This window comes from Archocentrus centrarchus, chromosome 6, assembly GCF_007364275.1.
Source record: "Archocentrus centrarchus isolate MPI-CPG fArcCen1 chromosome 6, fArcCen1, whole genome shotgun sequence".
Classification (NCBI taxonomy): Eukaryota; Metazoa; Chordata; class Actinopteri; order Cichliformes; family Cichlidae; genus Archocentrus; species Archocentrus centrarchus.
This window is the reverse complement of record NC_044351.1, coordinates 3,618,016-3,630,667: the sequence shown is the minus strand read 5'-3', so window position 1 is coordinate 3,630,667 and position 12,652 is coordinate 3,618,016. Positions and strand designations below refer to the sequence as shown.

Below are 12,652 nucleotides of genomic sequence, written 5' to 3'. Positions count from 1 at the left end.
GCTGCTGCAGTTCGGTTTGGAAAGGGAGTCTTCCTGCACACATCTGTTTATAACACCACCCGCCTCTCCATCCCTCCTGTCCACGCTCCTCCTCCTCTCTCTAACTCCCCACTGTCAGTCACTCGCTCTCCACTCCCTCCGTCACAGGAGCCATGGAAGAGCAGCAGAAGTGGCCGAGTAGTTACTCTGCCTCTGTGCTGACAGAGGACAAAAACATTATGGAGGTGCTATAGCGTCACACCCACATGGATGATCACTGCAACATCAGGATGAAGTAGTCTATCCCAGCTGTCAATGGGTGAGAGGTGGAGTACACCCTGGACAGGCTGCCAATCTGTTGCAAGGCTAACACAAAGAGCCAGACAACCACTCACAGCTACTGGCAATTTAGGATCACCAGTTAACTTAAACGCAGGCCTTTGGACCAAGGGGTCCGAAACCAGCACCGACATGCAGTTCTCTCACTAAAGTTAAATCATGTTGCCATGTACAGTGGATCAATTGGTCAAAAAACAACAACTGTGTGTGTGTGTGTGTGTGTGTGTGTGTGTGTGTGTGTGTGTGTGTGTGTGTGTGTGTGTGTGAGAGTTTCTGGTGGTGGCAGACGATGTCACTCTTAATTAAAGTATAAAATAATATTACTCACTCACTGGAACATAGAACTAACTTATAGTCAATAAGTGGAAACAATCGGCCCACCAGTAAACAATCAGCAGCACACAAACACAGCAGCAACCACGGTAACAGCTGAACACTACCCAGCTGTGACGCAGTGAGAGACGCTCACATCTGGATCTGTTTATAGCGACTCGAACCACACGGGGGCAACAAAGAATACATGAAAATCACCGAGTTCCTACAGACACACATCCTGCAGCAGCGACAGCACAAAGACAGCGTGGGTTTCAGAGCTGTTGCAGGAATAGCTTCAAGCCTCCCCGGGATAGACGTGCTCACCAATAAATGCACACATTAAATGTGTTACTGTAGCAACAGTTAATGAGCTCTGCTGTATGGAGATGAACCAGTGAGAGGGATGACGAGCACAAACTTGTGCCCTCCAGCTGCTGAGACCTCTGCCATCAGGACAGAAACGTGTCATGATCAGATGAGGATCCTTTTTTCCTTTGTCACCTACATGTATGTGCAATAAGAGCATATCAGACTATATCAGGTGAAACTGTGCCAGCTCTTCCTTATGCTGAGCTGGCTCCCTCCATCCATCTATCCATCCATCCATCCTCTACTGCTTCTCCTGTTCAGGGTCACGGGGGGGCTGGAGCCTATCCCAGCTGATATAGGGTAAGAGGCAGGGTACACCTGTACAGGTCACCAGCCTGTCGCAGGGCCAACACAGAGAGACAGACAACCATTCACACCTATGGTATACAGAGTGACCAGTGAACCTAACCCCAGTGACTGCATGTCTTTGGACTGTGGGAGGAAACCCACGCAGACACGGGGAGAACATGCAAACTCCACACAGAGAGGCCTGGACCAATGTGGAATCAAACCCAGGCCTCATTCTCGCTGTGAGGCAGCACTGCTAACCACCACACCACCGTGCTGCCCGTGGCTCGATTCATCACAAACAGAAACCACCTTAAACGTGGAAACAGTGGAACCTTTAGAAACTTTAGAAACATGATTCGATACAAAGTTTCATTGTTGGGGTTTTTTTGGGGGCAAATACAGATGACATAAATTAAACACCTGAATCAAAGAAAGGAAATGTTTCTTCAAGACTACAAACAGTGTGTTCAACTCAACATTTCTCTACAATGTAGCAAAGTTTTCATGAAAGATCCTCTGCCATCTCCTGCACTTTTCTGTGTTTCGTACCTCCCTCTTCCTTCCCTCACTCCATTTGGCATTACACTACATACACCCAAGGTCCAGGTCTCAAGGTTCCCATGCCTCCCACTGTGACCTGCAGCTCTAGGATACCAAATACTGCGTCATTAGGAATCATTAGAAAAGGATTTATATGGTGTCAGAGGTGACCTTGGCCTGCTCTGATCCAACCCCAAAACCATGGAGAGCAAAACTAACTGATGGAAGGAGTGAGTAGGTGATCATGGGACCTGAGTGTAGCACTGAGCTGGTAACTGGAGTCTCAGAAGAGGCGATGGCTGCATTTGCCTTGGCCGCCCAGCCTGCGTCCTGCCTCATCTGCTCTGTGACAGACTCCAAAAACCAAAGAGGGGGTGAAGCTTTAAGTCACTCCCCGTAATGTTTCAATAGTTCACTACTAATATAGTGCTTTTCTACTCTGAGCACTCAAAGTGCTTTTTTACTACAAGCCTCATTCACCCAATCACACACACACATTCATACAAGTGCCTTTTCCTGTACCTAAGCACCCGGTCTGACATTTGCACACACACTCACACTCTGATGGATACACTGGAGGCAACTCGGGGATCAGAATCTTGCTCAGGGAAACTTCGACATGCAGACTAGAGTAGCCAGGTATTGAACCACTGACCTGAGTGGTGGACAACCCAGGGCCCTGAGCCACAGCTGCCCCAGCTGCTTCACAAAACACTGACAGGTTCAGTGTGTGCAGGTGAGACAGTAGGCAAGGCTTTCTCTTTCAGCTTCCTGTTTTCACCCTTCACACAGCATCACTAACAGTCAGTCTCCTGAACAGAAGCTCACCTGCAGAGCGTGCGCGCTGTCCCCGTCTCTCTCCTCCTCCTTTGCTGCTTCTGCAGAAAACACAAGTCATCATCAAGTTAGTTTTAATGCTCACCAGGTGTGATAAACACATCAGTCAGCTGCTCTATAATCCACAAGAACGCAAACAGAAACAGAGCAGGGCTAACACAGCAGGACGGTGACTGTAATCAATGATGAGAGCAACAACATGCTTTGGTAGGAAAAAAAACGGCCAGTCACTGAACACATTAACCCCGAAGTTTCTGACTACAAGGAAGTGAGCCTCGGACAGCAGCGTAGCCTCACCGTTGACCAGGAGGCTAACAGCACGTGAAGCCTTGAAGCTAATGTGAGTTTTTGTGAATGTATTTTGTGTGTTGATTAGTAGCACTGGCCAGCTGTTTCACTAAGGTCTTTCTAAGTTAAGTGGTATAGTATGCTGGTGCACTTCCTGCCCTTTGATCAGTGGATAAGAATCTGGGATTGGTCTTATTGTGTTTAATGTACACACACTGAATGATATTAAATTTGGTTATTGTATTTGTGTAAGCATGAACTTGTACAGTATTATGATGGCTCTTTTTGTCTGTCCCCGTGTAGCTCTTACAGTGAGTTTGTGAATGCAGCACGGTGTGTTCATGAACCATCGGTTTGAGAGGTGGCCATTGTTCTAGCAGGGGACAAAATGTTCTTGAAAAAAAATTCAAAAACATTGAAATTTGGCTGAAAACATGAAAAGCGTATGAACTTCAAGTGTGCATGCTTGAAAACGTTCTCTGTGTGATATTTCTTCTTCTTTCGGCTGCTCTCTTTAGGGGGCGCCACAGCAGACCATCTGCCTCCATCTCACCCTATCTCAGCATCCTCCTCAGTCACACCAACCCTCTGAATACCCTCCTTCTGAGGTCTTCCTCTTTTCCTTCTGCCTGGCAGCTTCATCTTCATCATCCTTTGTATAATATATCCACTCCACTATCCTTCCTCTGCACATCCAAACCATCTCAGCCTGAGCTGTCCCTCTGATGCACTCATCTCTAATCTTGTCCATTGCTCCGACTCCTTTGTATAATATATAAATTATGTATAAAAGTGCTCAACTGCCTCGGCTCAAAGTGGTCTACCTTTAGCCAGCTTTATGAGAGCTATGAAGCAGCCACGAGTGGGTATATGAAGCTAAAAATACCATACTGAGAGAAAATAGCTTTGTTTATTGTTTCATTGAGCATATTTATTCAACTCAGCCACTCCAGTTGTGGCAGAAACTCCTCCCCAACCTGGAGTGGTCACACCACCCCTTTTCAGGCTGAGAACCATGGCCTCAGGACTGGAGTGACTGGACTCAGCCTTAAAGATACTGTGAGGAGCTCAGAGTAGAGCTGCTACTGCATCTGAATAGGAAGGTGCTCATGATGTGCTCTGGTCAGTCAGACAGAAACTCTCATTTTCAGACTTCATATAAATGACTGTAAAATATGCGTAAAGCTTATGATGTGTTTGTTGATGAAGTTCATGGTTTCTTTGTTGAGATGTGAAAAAAAGAGAGACAAAGCTCAAAAGATGAAGTAAAAACATGAACTTTGGGCCATTATGTAAAAAATTCTGTCCTGATCTCAGAGGTCAGTGGATCAGTGGACTGGAGCAGGACGGACATGCTGAGACAACCGTACATCTGTCACACAGTTATTCATATTTCATATGCTTCAGATGAAAAACACCGACATGTATCAGCTCGCACCTCATCTACAACTTCACCTTTACTTCTTAGACACAATAGCAGGACTGCGCTCGATAACTGTTGGGTCATTTCTGATCAGCGATCAGTACTGTGACTGCAGCATGTGGTTCCTGAGGTGTAGAAGCTGAAACTCGCCTGTCATGTGAGCACTGTGTTCGCAATAGCTTCCCCTTTTCACTGTTAGTCAGTGGGATTAGAGAAGTCAGGATAAAAATAATTAGAGAGTAAAATAGCAAGCTTCTGACCGAGCCGGGAAAACACAGGAAGACTGTGTGTGCAGAAAGCTGCTTTAGTTCATTTCCTGCTTCTGGCTTTGCTTTGAATTGATGTAATAACAGATTCAGTCTGCTGACCGAATTTTCTTTTTTATCCTTATCTTTAGCTCGCTGGTGTAATTCTGACACAACATTTCATACTGATGACAGACAGCCCTGCCTGACCAACACTACAAACCTGGTTTCAAAGATTATTGCTGAATAAAGCCCCTCATCACCCATCCTCTGCTGGTCCTTTGTCACTTACTGATCAGTAATCGGGGTGCACTCTTCGATACCAAACTTTAATCCCGTTGTTGGTGCAAAATGATTATTTCATGCCAGTCAGACGGTGTTATCTTTGGCATTTTTCAGCTAAAGAAATGGGAACAAATGATGTGCTTTTTCAACAGGCTGCTAGTAACAAAGTACCTAAAGATACACTTTAAAATGGGTTCTTTCCAAGTTTTCTGTTGTGTGTGTTATGTGCCTTTTTATGCTTGAATGATTGATAGTTCAGTGTTAAGCAGATTAATAAATTAAAATCAAACAAAATCAGCATTCCCTTGAAAATCGGCAGGAAAATGAAAATGAGTGAAAAAGCAGCCAATGACCAAATCATTTTTTGTTTGAAAGACCTTCAGAGACCACTGAAAATTACAAGAAAGTCTGGATCCATGGAAGGAAAATATGAAAAAAAAAAAAGCCCAGTGCTGCATACTGCTATTGATCTGCTGCGGGAATCAGTGCACAGTCCTCTCACTGTTTCCTCTCATGCAGCGAGTAACTGAACAACACGGATACAAGTAAAAAAAATTGTGTATAAACTCTTTTTGTTAACCATGTCAACATCCCAACATGGTGGCTAGTTTCATGATGGCTATCCATAAAGGCCAGGCAATATTTTTTCAGATGAAGTGGCCTTTCTGATTAATCATAGTGTCAAATGACACACAGCGATCATGCAGCAGTTCAGTACTCAGTTATTACTCGTTAGGTGTGTTTAGGGCGTGGGGTGCAGTAACGATTCTCAGCCAACCTGTTGGTTCAGGATTTAGAGCGAGTTTCCGTTCAGGTGCTTCAGTCTCCAGCTCCTGCCAGTACCCGCTGATGTATCCACGTATGTGAGCACTTAAAATGTATTTATTTATTGATAATTATTTAATTTATTGAAATAAAACAGCTCTACAGAAGTTTTTAAGGTATGGATTTGACTTACTTATGGTCAGAAACACACAAATCCTCTGAAATGCCTCCGGTGGTGGAAATTCTGCAGTAAAAAGATGGAAATGACGGCCAAATTGGAAAATTTGGAAACTTTGAAAATTGAAATGGCTCATGGGATTTTTCACATTAATGGCTCCAGAGGGACCAATACACAGATTTTGGTGCTTGTATCCACTTCTGTAAGATTGCTTCAGTGATCTGCTGCACTCCTCCTCACACACAAACTGTTTGCTGTTAGGCTGCTGAGGAACGTCAGGTTCACTGAACACTGCTCTTTAGGTGACTGTTTCTAGTAATTTAAGCAATGTGCTCATTATAGTATTATTGTTCCTGGAAAAAATAAGATGTACTTCTTCAAAAGTAATGCAGACATTGAAACATTTTCTGCTCTGAGTATGCATTAGGCCTGTGGCACGGACAGGATGAGGGCTCAAGTTAGAGGTGAAACCACATACACGCACACGCACACACACACACACACACACACACACACACACACACACACACACACACACACACACACACACACACACGCACACACCAGCCTACCGCTAGTTTCACTGGTAACTGTTAAGTCTTGGTTACATCATCAGTCGCCTGGTTACAGTGCAATATACAATCAGTTCCTCCCAAACCACAAAATAAGCTTACCACCATCACAACACACACACACACACACACACACACACACACACACACACACACCTGCATCACTTGGCCCTGTTAGGAATGGAGGGTCAGTACGAGTTACATGCCCTGCCACAGACTGATGTGTTTCCTCTCCTACATCAGGCAGAACAGGAGAAAACTCTGGAAGAGTTTTTATAATATCAGCGAGTGTCACTTCCCGTGTCTCAGACATGGTGCAGCTAACACTGTAGCAGCTGCATCCTGCTACAGTAACATGTCTTGTAAAAAATAAGTAGACCGTGGACACACACTTCAAAATAGGTTTGTGGGGAGAGGAGGATAAATTCTGGTGAGCAGGAAATAAAAGATCGATCAAAGTGTAAAGAAAAGAGGGTTGCACCTGAGACAGGAAGAAAGTGTGTGTGTGGGGGGGGGTAAAATAGTTGTAGACTGTAATTACCAGTTTGGGATGTGTCCTCCACTCTGGGCATCTCTTTCCTTGCTTCTACTTCTCCTCCTTTCTTTTCTCCGTCCTCGAATCCATCCACGGTATCCAGTGTGTCTTCATCCAGCCCTTCAAACACAGCATCCTTATTATTCACAAGGACACTTTCAGGAGCTTCTCTTTGGTTTGTGTCCCTTTCAGCTTCAAGAGGAATTGCAGTGACACTGTTCCCGGTTGCTGATGACTGAGATGACAGGATTTCACCTGATTCCACATTTGCAGGAGCAGCTGGTTCCTCTGGAGTGGCATCAGCTGGGGAACATGATTTATTGGGGGTAACAGGACGTGCTGAACCACAGGAAAGAGGGAAAGTGGGAGGCTCACTTTGACATGGCATTCCAGCCAGCTGTGGATGGCACTCATTTTCTTCAACCTGCGAGTCGCAGGCTGACAGGTGTGGGGAGTTGTTTTCACAGCTCTCACTTTCTTCTGACCTGTAATGCCAGCCTACCTCGCTGTCAGCGTTTCTGGATTCCACAGAGAGACCATCGCATCTTTCAGGTGTCTCTCCAGTTCGAAAATGGGATGTCAGCTGCTGTCCAGCTCCCTCTTTAGGACAGATAGGCTCATTTTCTGGCTCTCTGAGTGGTGGATTCTGGTCTGTAACAGTAACCTCTATATCTGTAACAGCAGAGTGGAGCAGGCTGTCGCCGTGCAGCAAAATGACCGTCTGCACACGATCATGGCGGTCTTCCTCAGCTGTAATCACTTCACCTGCCTCTGGCAAAGGTTTGGGATGAAACTTCAGCTGGTTATTGTCTTCTTTAGGTAATGAATATGTAGAAACTTTGTTGTGTAGAGTTTCTTTTTGAATTTCCTCGTTGGCATGTTTTGGTGAACTAGGAGCATCTGCAGATGCAGGCAGCTCACAGTTAGCCTGATCTTGACTACTTAGCTGCCCTTCTCTGGACCCTCCTGCGTTACATATCGACTGTATCTCTACAGAGCCTGATTCTCCTGATACTTCAGCTTGTTCTAGAGAGCTGATGTGACTAGGCTGGTTTTCTGTGTCAGCTTGAGTCACTGCTCTGCTGATCAGCTGTGGAGACAGCTGTGTGACCTGAACTGTGTGCAGCAGATCATGTTGCAGCTGCTTTGATGCGAGGCTGGTCTCCTGTGCTAATGATGGACTATCCACTGCTTCTATGCCTGCACACACGTAACTCTCTGACATACTGCCTACTAAATGTTGGCTCAGTTCTATGCTAGCCACTGCTGATGCTATTGCTACTGTTACAACAGCTACTGCTGCAGCAACCAAGTCTTCATCATAGTTCTCCTTCACCTGTCGCCCTTCATTAATGGAACACAACGGAACACGGACCGACCCGCTGCCATTTTCATCACTCTGGCTTCTTTCTGTAACTCCTTCCTCTGGACCCTCCCACGTGTCATGTGTCTTTTTCTCCTTGTACTCCGGACCTCTCAGCATCTCAGGGGCCAAACAATGCTCTAAATATTCCCTTGCAGTGGTCTCAGTGCTTCCTTCCCGAATATGAAGCGAAGAAACATCCGTTCTGTCATCAGATGGTACAAAAGCAGCTGCTGTGGGACATACAGATTCAACAGATCCTACTGTTCTTCCCGTGGGATCCACAGAGTGTACTGGTTTGTCCGAGTCCACAGATTGCGGTGTATCCTGTTCAGGAAAGGAGGAGCCCTCCTCTGGACACTTAGAGTTCACTAAACCTATCCGGATCACGGACTCCGTAGCTGTACCAGTAACCGTCAGATCCTCATTAGGCTCAACATTATCCAGCGTTGGTTGGACCAGAATGGCAGGCATGTTTGATTCCAGCTCTCCAGAGTCAAATTCTTCTGCTGCCACTGGTTGCACAGTTGTAATTCCCTTTATGTCGGCCTTACTGACGTCTGTTTCACTGAGTTCTGAATTGATGATGACTGAATTTGGATTTAAGTCATCAACGTTCACGGTCTCATCCTCTGATAATTCATTTCTTTTTTCTGTGTGTGAAGCTGTAACTTCAGTCCAATCTGTTCTCAGACGGTCAGCCTGACTGAGCTCCCCAGCCACGAAACTACAATCCACGTTCGTAACATCACCGTCAGCTCCGGGAGCGTTGTGGGTCTGGATCTCTGTGTGGCTGGGTAGCTGCATGGCATCCTCATCAGCTTCCTCCCCCCAGGTTGGCTCAGAAGCAGGGAGACGCTGCTCGTCTGCCCTTTCAGTCTCTGACTCTGACTGAATGGTGGAGTTTGTTGCTTGTTGGCTCTCCGGCTGTCTCTCTGAGTAGCTCTGAGATTCTGTACTAGAGCTGGAGCTAAGTTTGGCTTCTGCACCGCCCTTCTTCCCCCTCTTCTTCCTCCTCCGTTTTCTGCCCTTTGCTGGTTTCTCTTCACTTCCTACTTTTTCTCCTCCTCCTTCAGAGTCTGCTGTTTCAGAAATGCTTCTACTATAAGTTTTCTCTCTGTTACTGACTCCTTCCACTCCTGCCTTCTTCCAATCTGACCTAACTTCCTCCTCTTGCTGTGATCCGTGTACTTCCTGTCTTTGTGCATCTGGCCCATGTGACAGTGCTGGCTGTTTTCCAGCAGCATGTGCCTGACTCAGAGCTGCAGACAGACCCTGTTCTACCGGCTGTGGAGAGCTAAGACCTAAAGCTTGAGGTGAGCTCATGTCACATTGTTTCTTCTCGCTCCGTCCCTCCTCCAGCTGTTCAGGGTTTCTCTCAACCATTGTGTCAGCGTCATACCAAACTGACTGTGAGTTTACTTCCTTTCTGCTGGAATCTTCATTGGAAACTTGTTCTAAAGTGTCTCCCATATACCAGGTCGTTTTTCCTACTGCTTCTGATCCCATTCTGCTTCCAGTCAGCCCTCCATCCTGCCATAACACTCTCCTGCCTTTCCTTTCTGTGTGTGTGGACTTGGGGCTGTTTTCTGTGTTAGATTGGGGACTCTTCTCCATGGTGTTGACTAGACTTGGTTCCTCTTGTTCTGCCTGAATATCCTGTGGATCCTGGGATTGCTCCTGGCCCATAGTCACTGAAAGGAGATGAGCAGATTAAGGATTATTGAGAACTTTGGTCTCTCACAACCAGACTGGACTTGTCATAGCTTCGGTCAGTGTTTTTATCACTTACTCACCCACAGATGTATATGAGAATACACATGTTGAACACATTAAACAGTCTCTGACCTGCCAGCTCCCTGGTAAAAAGTCTGCATGCGGTCAGACTGAGCAGGTAATAGTTTGTTGAATTGATGGCGTGCACGTCTAAACCAAACGTACTGCATTTCCAGTAGTGAGAACACGCATGACACAGACTAACTCCCACTGTGTGCTACATGTGAAAAACTCTACTGAGGTTCATGCAACTTTTCTGTGCAGAAACGGCTAAAGACAGAATCAAGGAGCCCGATCGAGAGCTGGGGTGATGGTTTTCTTTCTTAATGTATTCGATTAACCTGAATGTTTGTTCCCAACCTGTCTTTAGTGAGGACTGCATCAACCCTTACACAATAACAACAGCTTCAGTAACTGATGTGTGCTCGCAGTCACCCTGAGAACCATCGTCTGCTCTGCACTCCCCTTCAGCCTTGTGCAGTGTGAGTGTTGGGATTTTACTGCTCATCATTTCTGTATTTGGTTTTGGCTCCTACACTCCACCCAGTTTGTAACCACAGCAGGTGGAGGAAGCCTCCGCAAGCTGCTCAGCACCAACCAGCAGACAGTTACATGGAAGGAGTGGGACGCCGCTGAGCACAGAGCAGCTCAAAGCCAGATCTCTACCTCAGGGGCTGGTAGAGAGCACACACACAATGGTTTCACTGAACATTAAAGATCATTAATTACAACTATAACTGCTGGATGTGCAAAGAAACAGTTATTTGCTAAGCCTCACAAAAAATGAAAAAGTGAGAAAATGTAAAATATTTTGTTTGTTGTCATCAAATAGCAATTAAAGCAGATTTAAATCCCCAAGTTTGGATTTAAACACTGTGCACAGATATCTTTGTGTATCTACTGAACACTCAGTACAAACTATAAACAATCAGCTGTGACACAACCAGAAAAGCATGAACTCATCATTCCTTTCCCCTTCTCTGCTCCGTCACCATCACAAAGACGCTTTTCATTTCTTGGTTAACAAGCCTAATTATCATATATGCCAAAGCAGGTATGATGTACAACATAATAAAGTTCTGCATTCAATGATTATTCGCCGAGCGCTACCAACACTGTTACAGGACGTACCTGTCCCCTCTGCAGCTGATTCCACACTGATTTCTGCTCTGAGACTTTGTGCGTCTCTTCCTGTCTTTGACACCAGCTTACGCATCAGCAGCTCCACTTCCTGCTTCTGCCCTTCCTGTTTATCTACGATGCTGGTTGTAGGCAAGGCAACCGCCTTCCTGCCAGCACACTTTCTTTCAACACCTGGTCCCAATACTGGCCTTATGGGTGATGGAGTTTCTTGTATTCCTGTGTCATTAGTCACAGTTGCCACTGCTCGTTCTCTTGATGAAAGAGTTCCACTTCCTGTTGCTGTGCAGGGCCTCTGTGCAGCTTCTCTGCTCTGGTTTCCTGAAGACTCTGCTGCTGCAGGTCTTGTGATTTTGGTAGTTCTCTTTTTGTTTCTCTTGTTCCTCCCAGCAGATTTGGCAGCTGGTGTGCCTTTGTGTTTGCGCCCTTTTTCCTGTCTTTGACAAAAATGTGCACTGGTACCGGATGTTTGACTGACAGCAGCCGAGTCGTCCCCGTGTGTTCTCTGCTCCAATGAGGGGATGATTGAACCCTGAAAAAAGGAAAAGGAATCCAAATGAGGTGCAAATGGAAAACTGTCACTGCAGCAATGAATTACTGCGCAGTTTAGCACATACTCATGTATTATTACTGTACTGTTTGTTTACGTATGTGTGAACGCTGTCAGACAAAATTCCCAGATGGATGGGCGTGGCCTGCAATGGTGGTCTAAGCAAATTTCATATAAAAACAGTGACAGTCTGGAAGAGCTGATCTGTGTCAAAGCCATCAATGACTGACTGACGGGCTCTCCTGATGCTCTGTCAAACAGGTCACCCGCTCATTCAGTCAATCACTCGCCTGCTTCAGTGACCCACTGTATGAGGGACTGATCACTACAATTCAAACAATCCCATCACAGCTATCCACCAGCATCTCTAGGCCAGCCAGTCACATTCCTAAAGGAAATTAAGTGACTTTTACTTGGAGGTGAGTTGCATAAAGTGGCCTTCAGATTAAAAAAAAAAAGATGGAAAAAAAGATGATAATTCTGTGTCATTCAGTCTTTTTTTCCCATCATTGTTTTGGCTAACAGCAGCTCACAGTACAGCCCCCCAACTCTGACTGTGACACCTGCTGGCAGTAACACAAGCTGCAGCTGATCACAATAAGGAAACATATCATCACCCTCTTAAAAAAATGGCCCACGTCATTTTTTTCAGTTTTTTTCAGAAGAGACAAAAAACTGGACCAAACATTTTGTTAAAAAATGACTCGGCCTATTATTTTAAGAGGTGATGAATGATATCAGACTCCGTACAAGAACACAGCTGGGGCACATTATCTAAATGCTTATGTAATGTTTTTCACTTGGTGGTATAAAAGAGTGCCTCTCATTACCATCACCTGAACAGCATAAACAGCCTAAATGT

At 45.5% G+C, this 12,652-nt stretch overlaps 1 protein-coding gene across 2 annotated transcripts in view; it reads right to left on the bottom strand.

Annotated features, from left to right (window-relative positions):
* The window catches only part of LOC115781526 (A-kinase anchor protein 13-like), an 85,538-nt gene that overhangs the window by 37,332 nt on the left and 35,554 nt on the right, over nucleotides 1-12,652 (bottom strand). For both annotated transcript variants that reach the window (XM_030731212.1, XM_030731211.1), the window contains exons 9-11: nucleotides 11,232-11,772; nucleotides 6,968-10,018; nucleotides 2,662-2,711 (exon numbers count right to left, since the gene is read on the bottom strand). In XM_030731212.1, coding sequence (XP_030587072.1) covers nucleotides 2,662-2,711; nucleotides 6,968-10,018; nucleotides 11,232-11,772 — 3,642 coding nt within the window. The remainder of the gene's footprint in view (nucleotides 1-2,661; nucleotides 2,712-6,967; nucleotides 10,019-11,231; nucleotides 11,773-12,652) is intronic.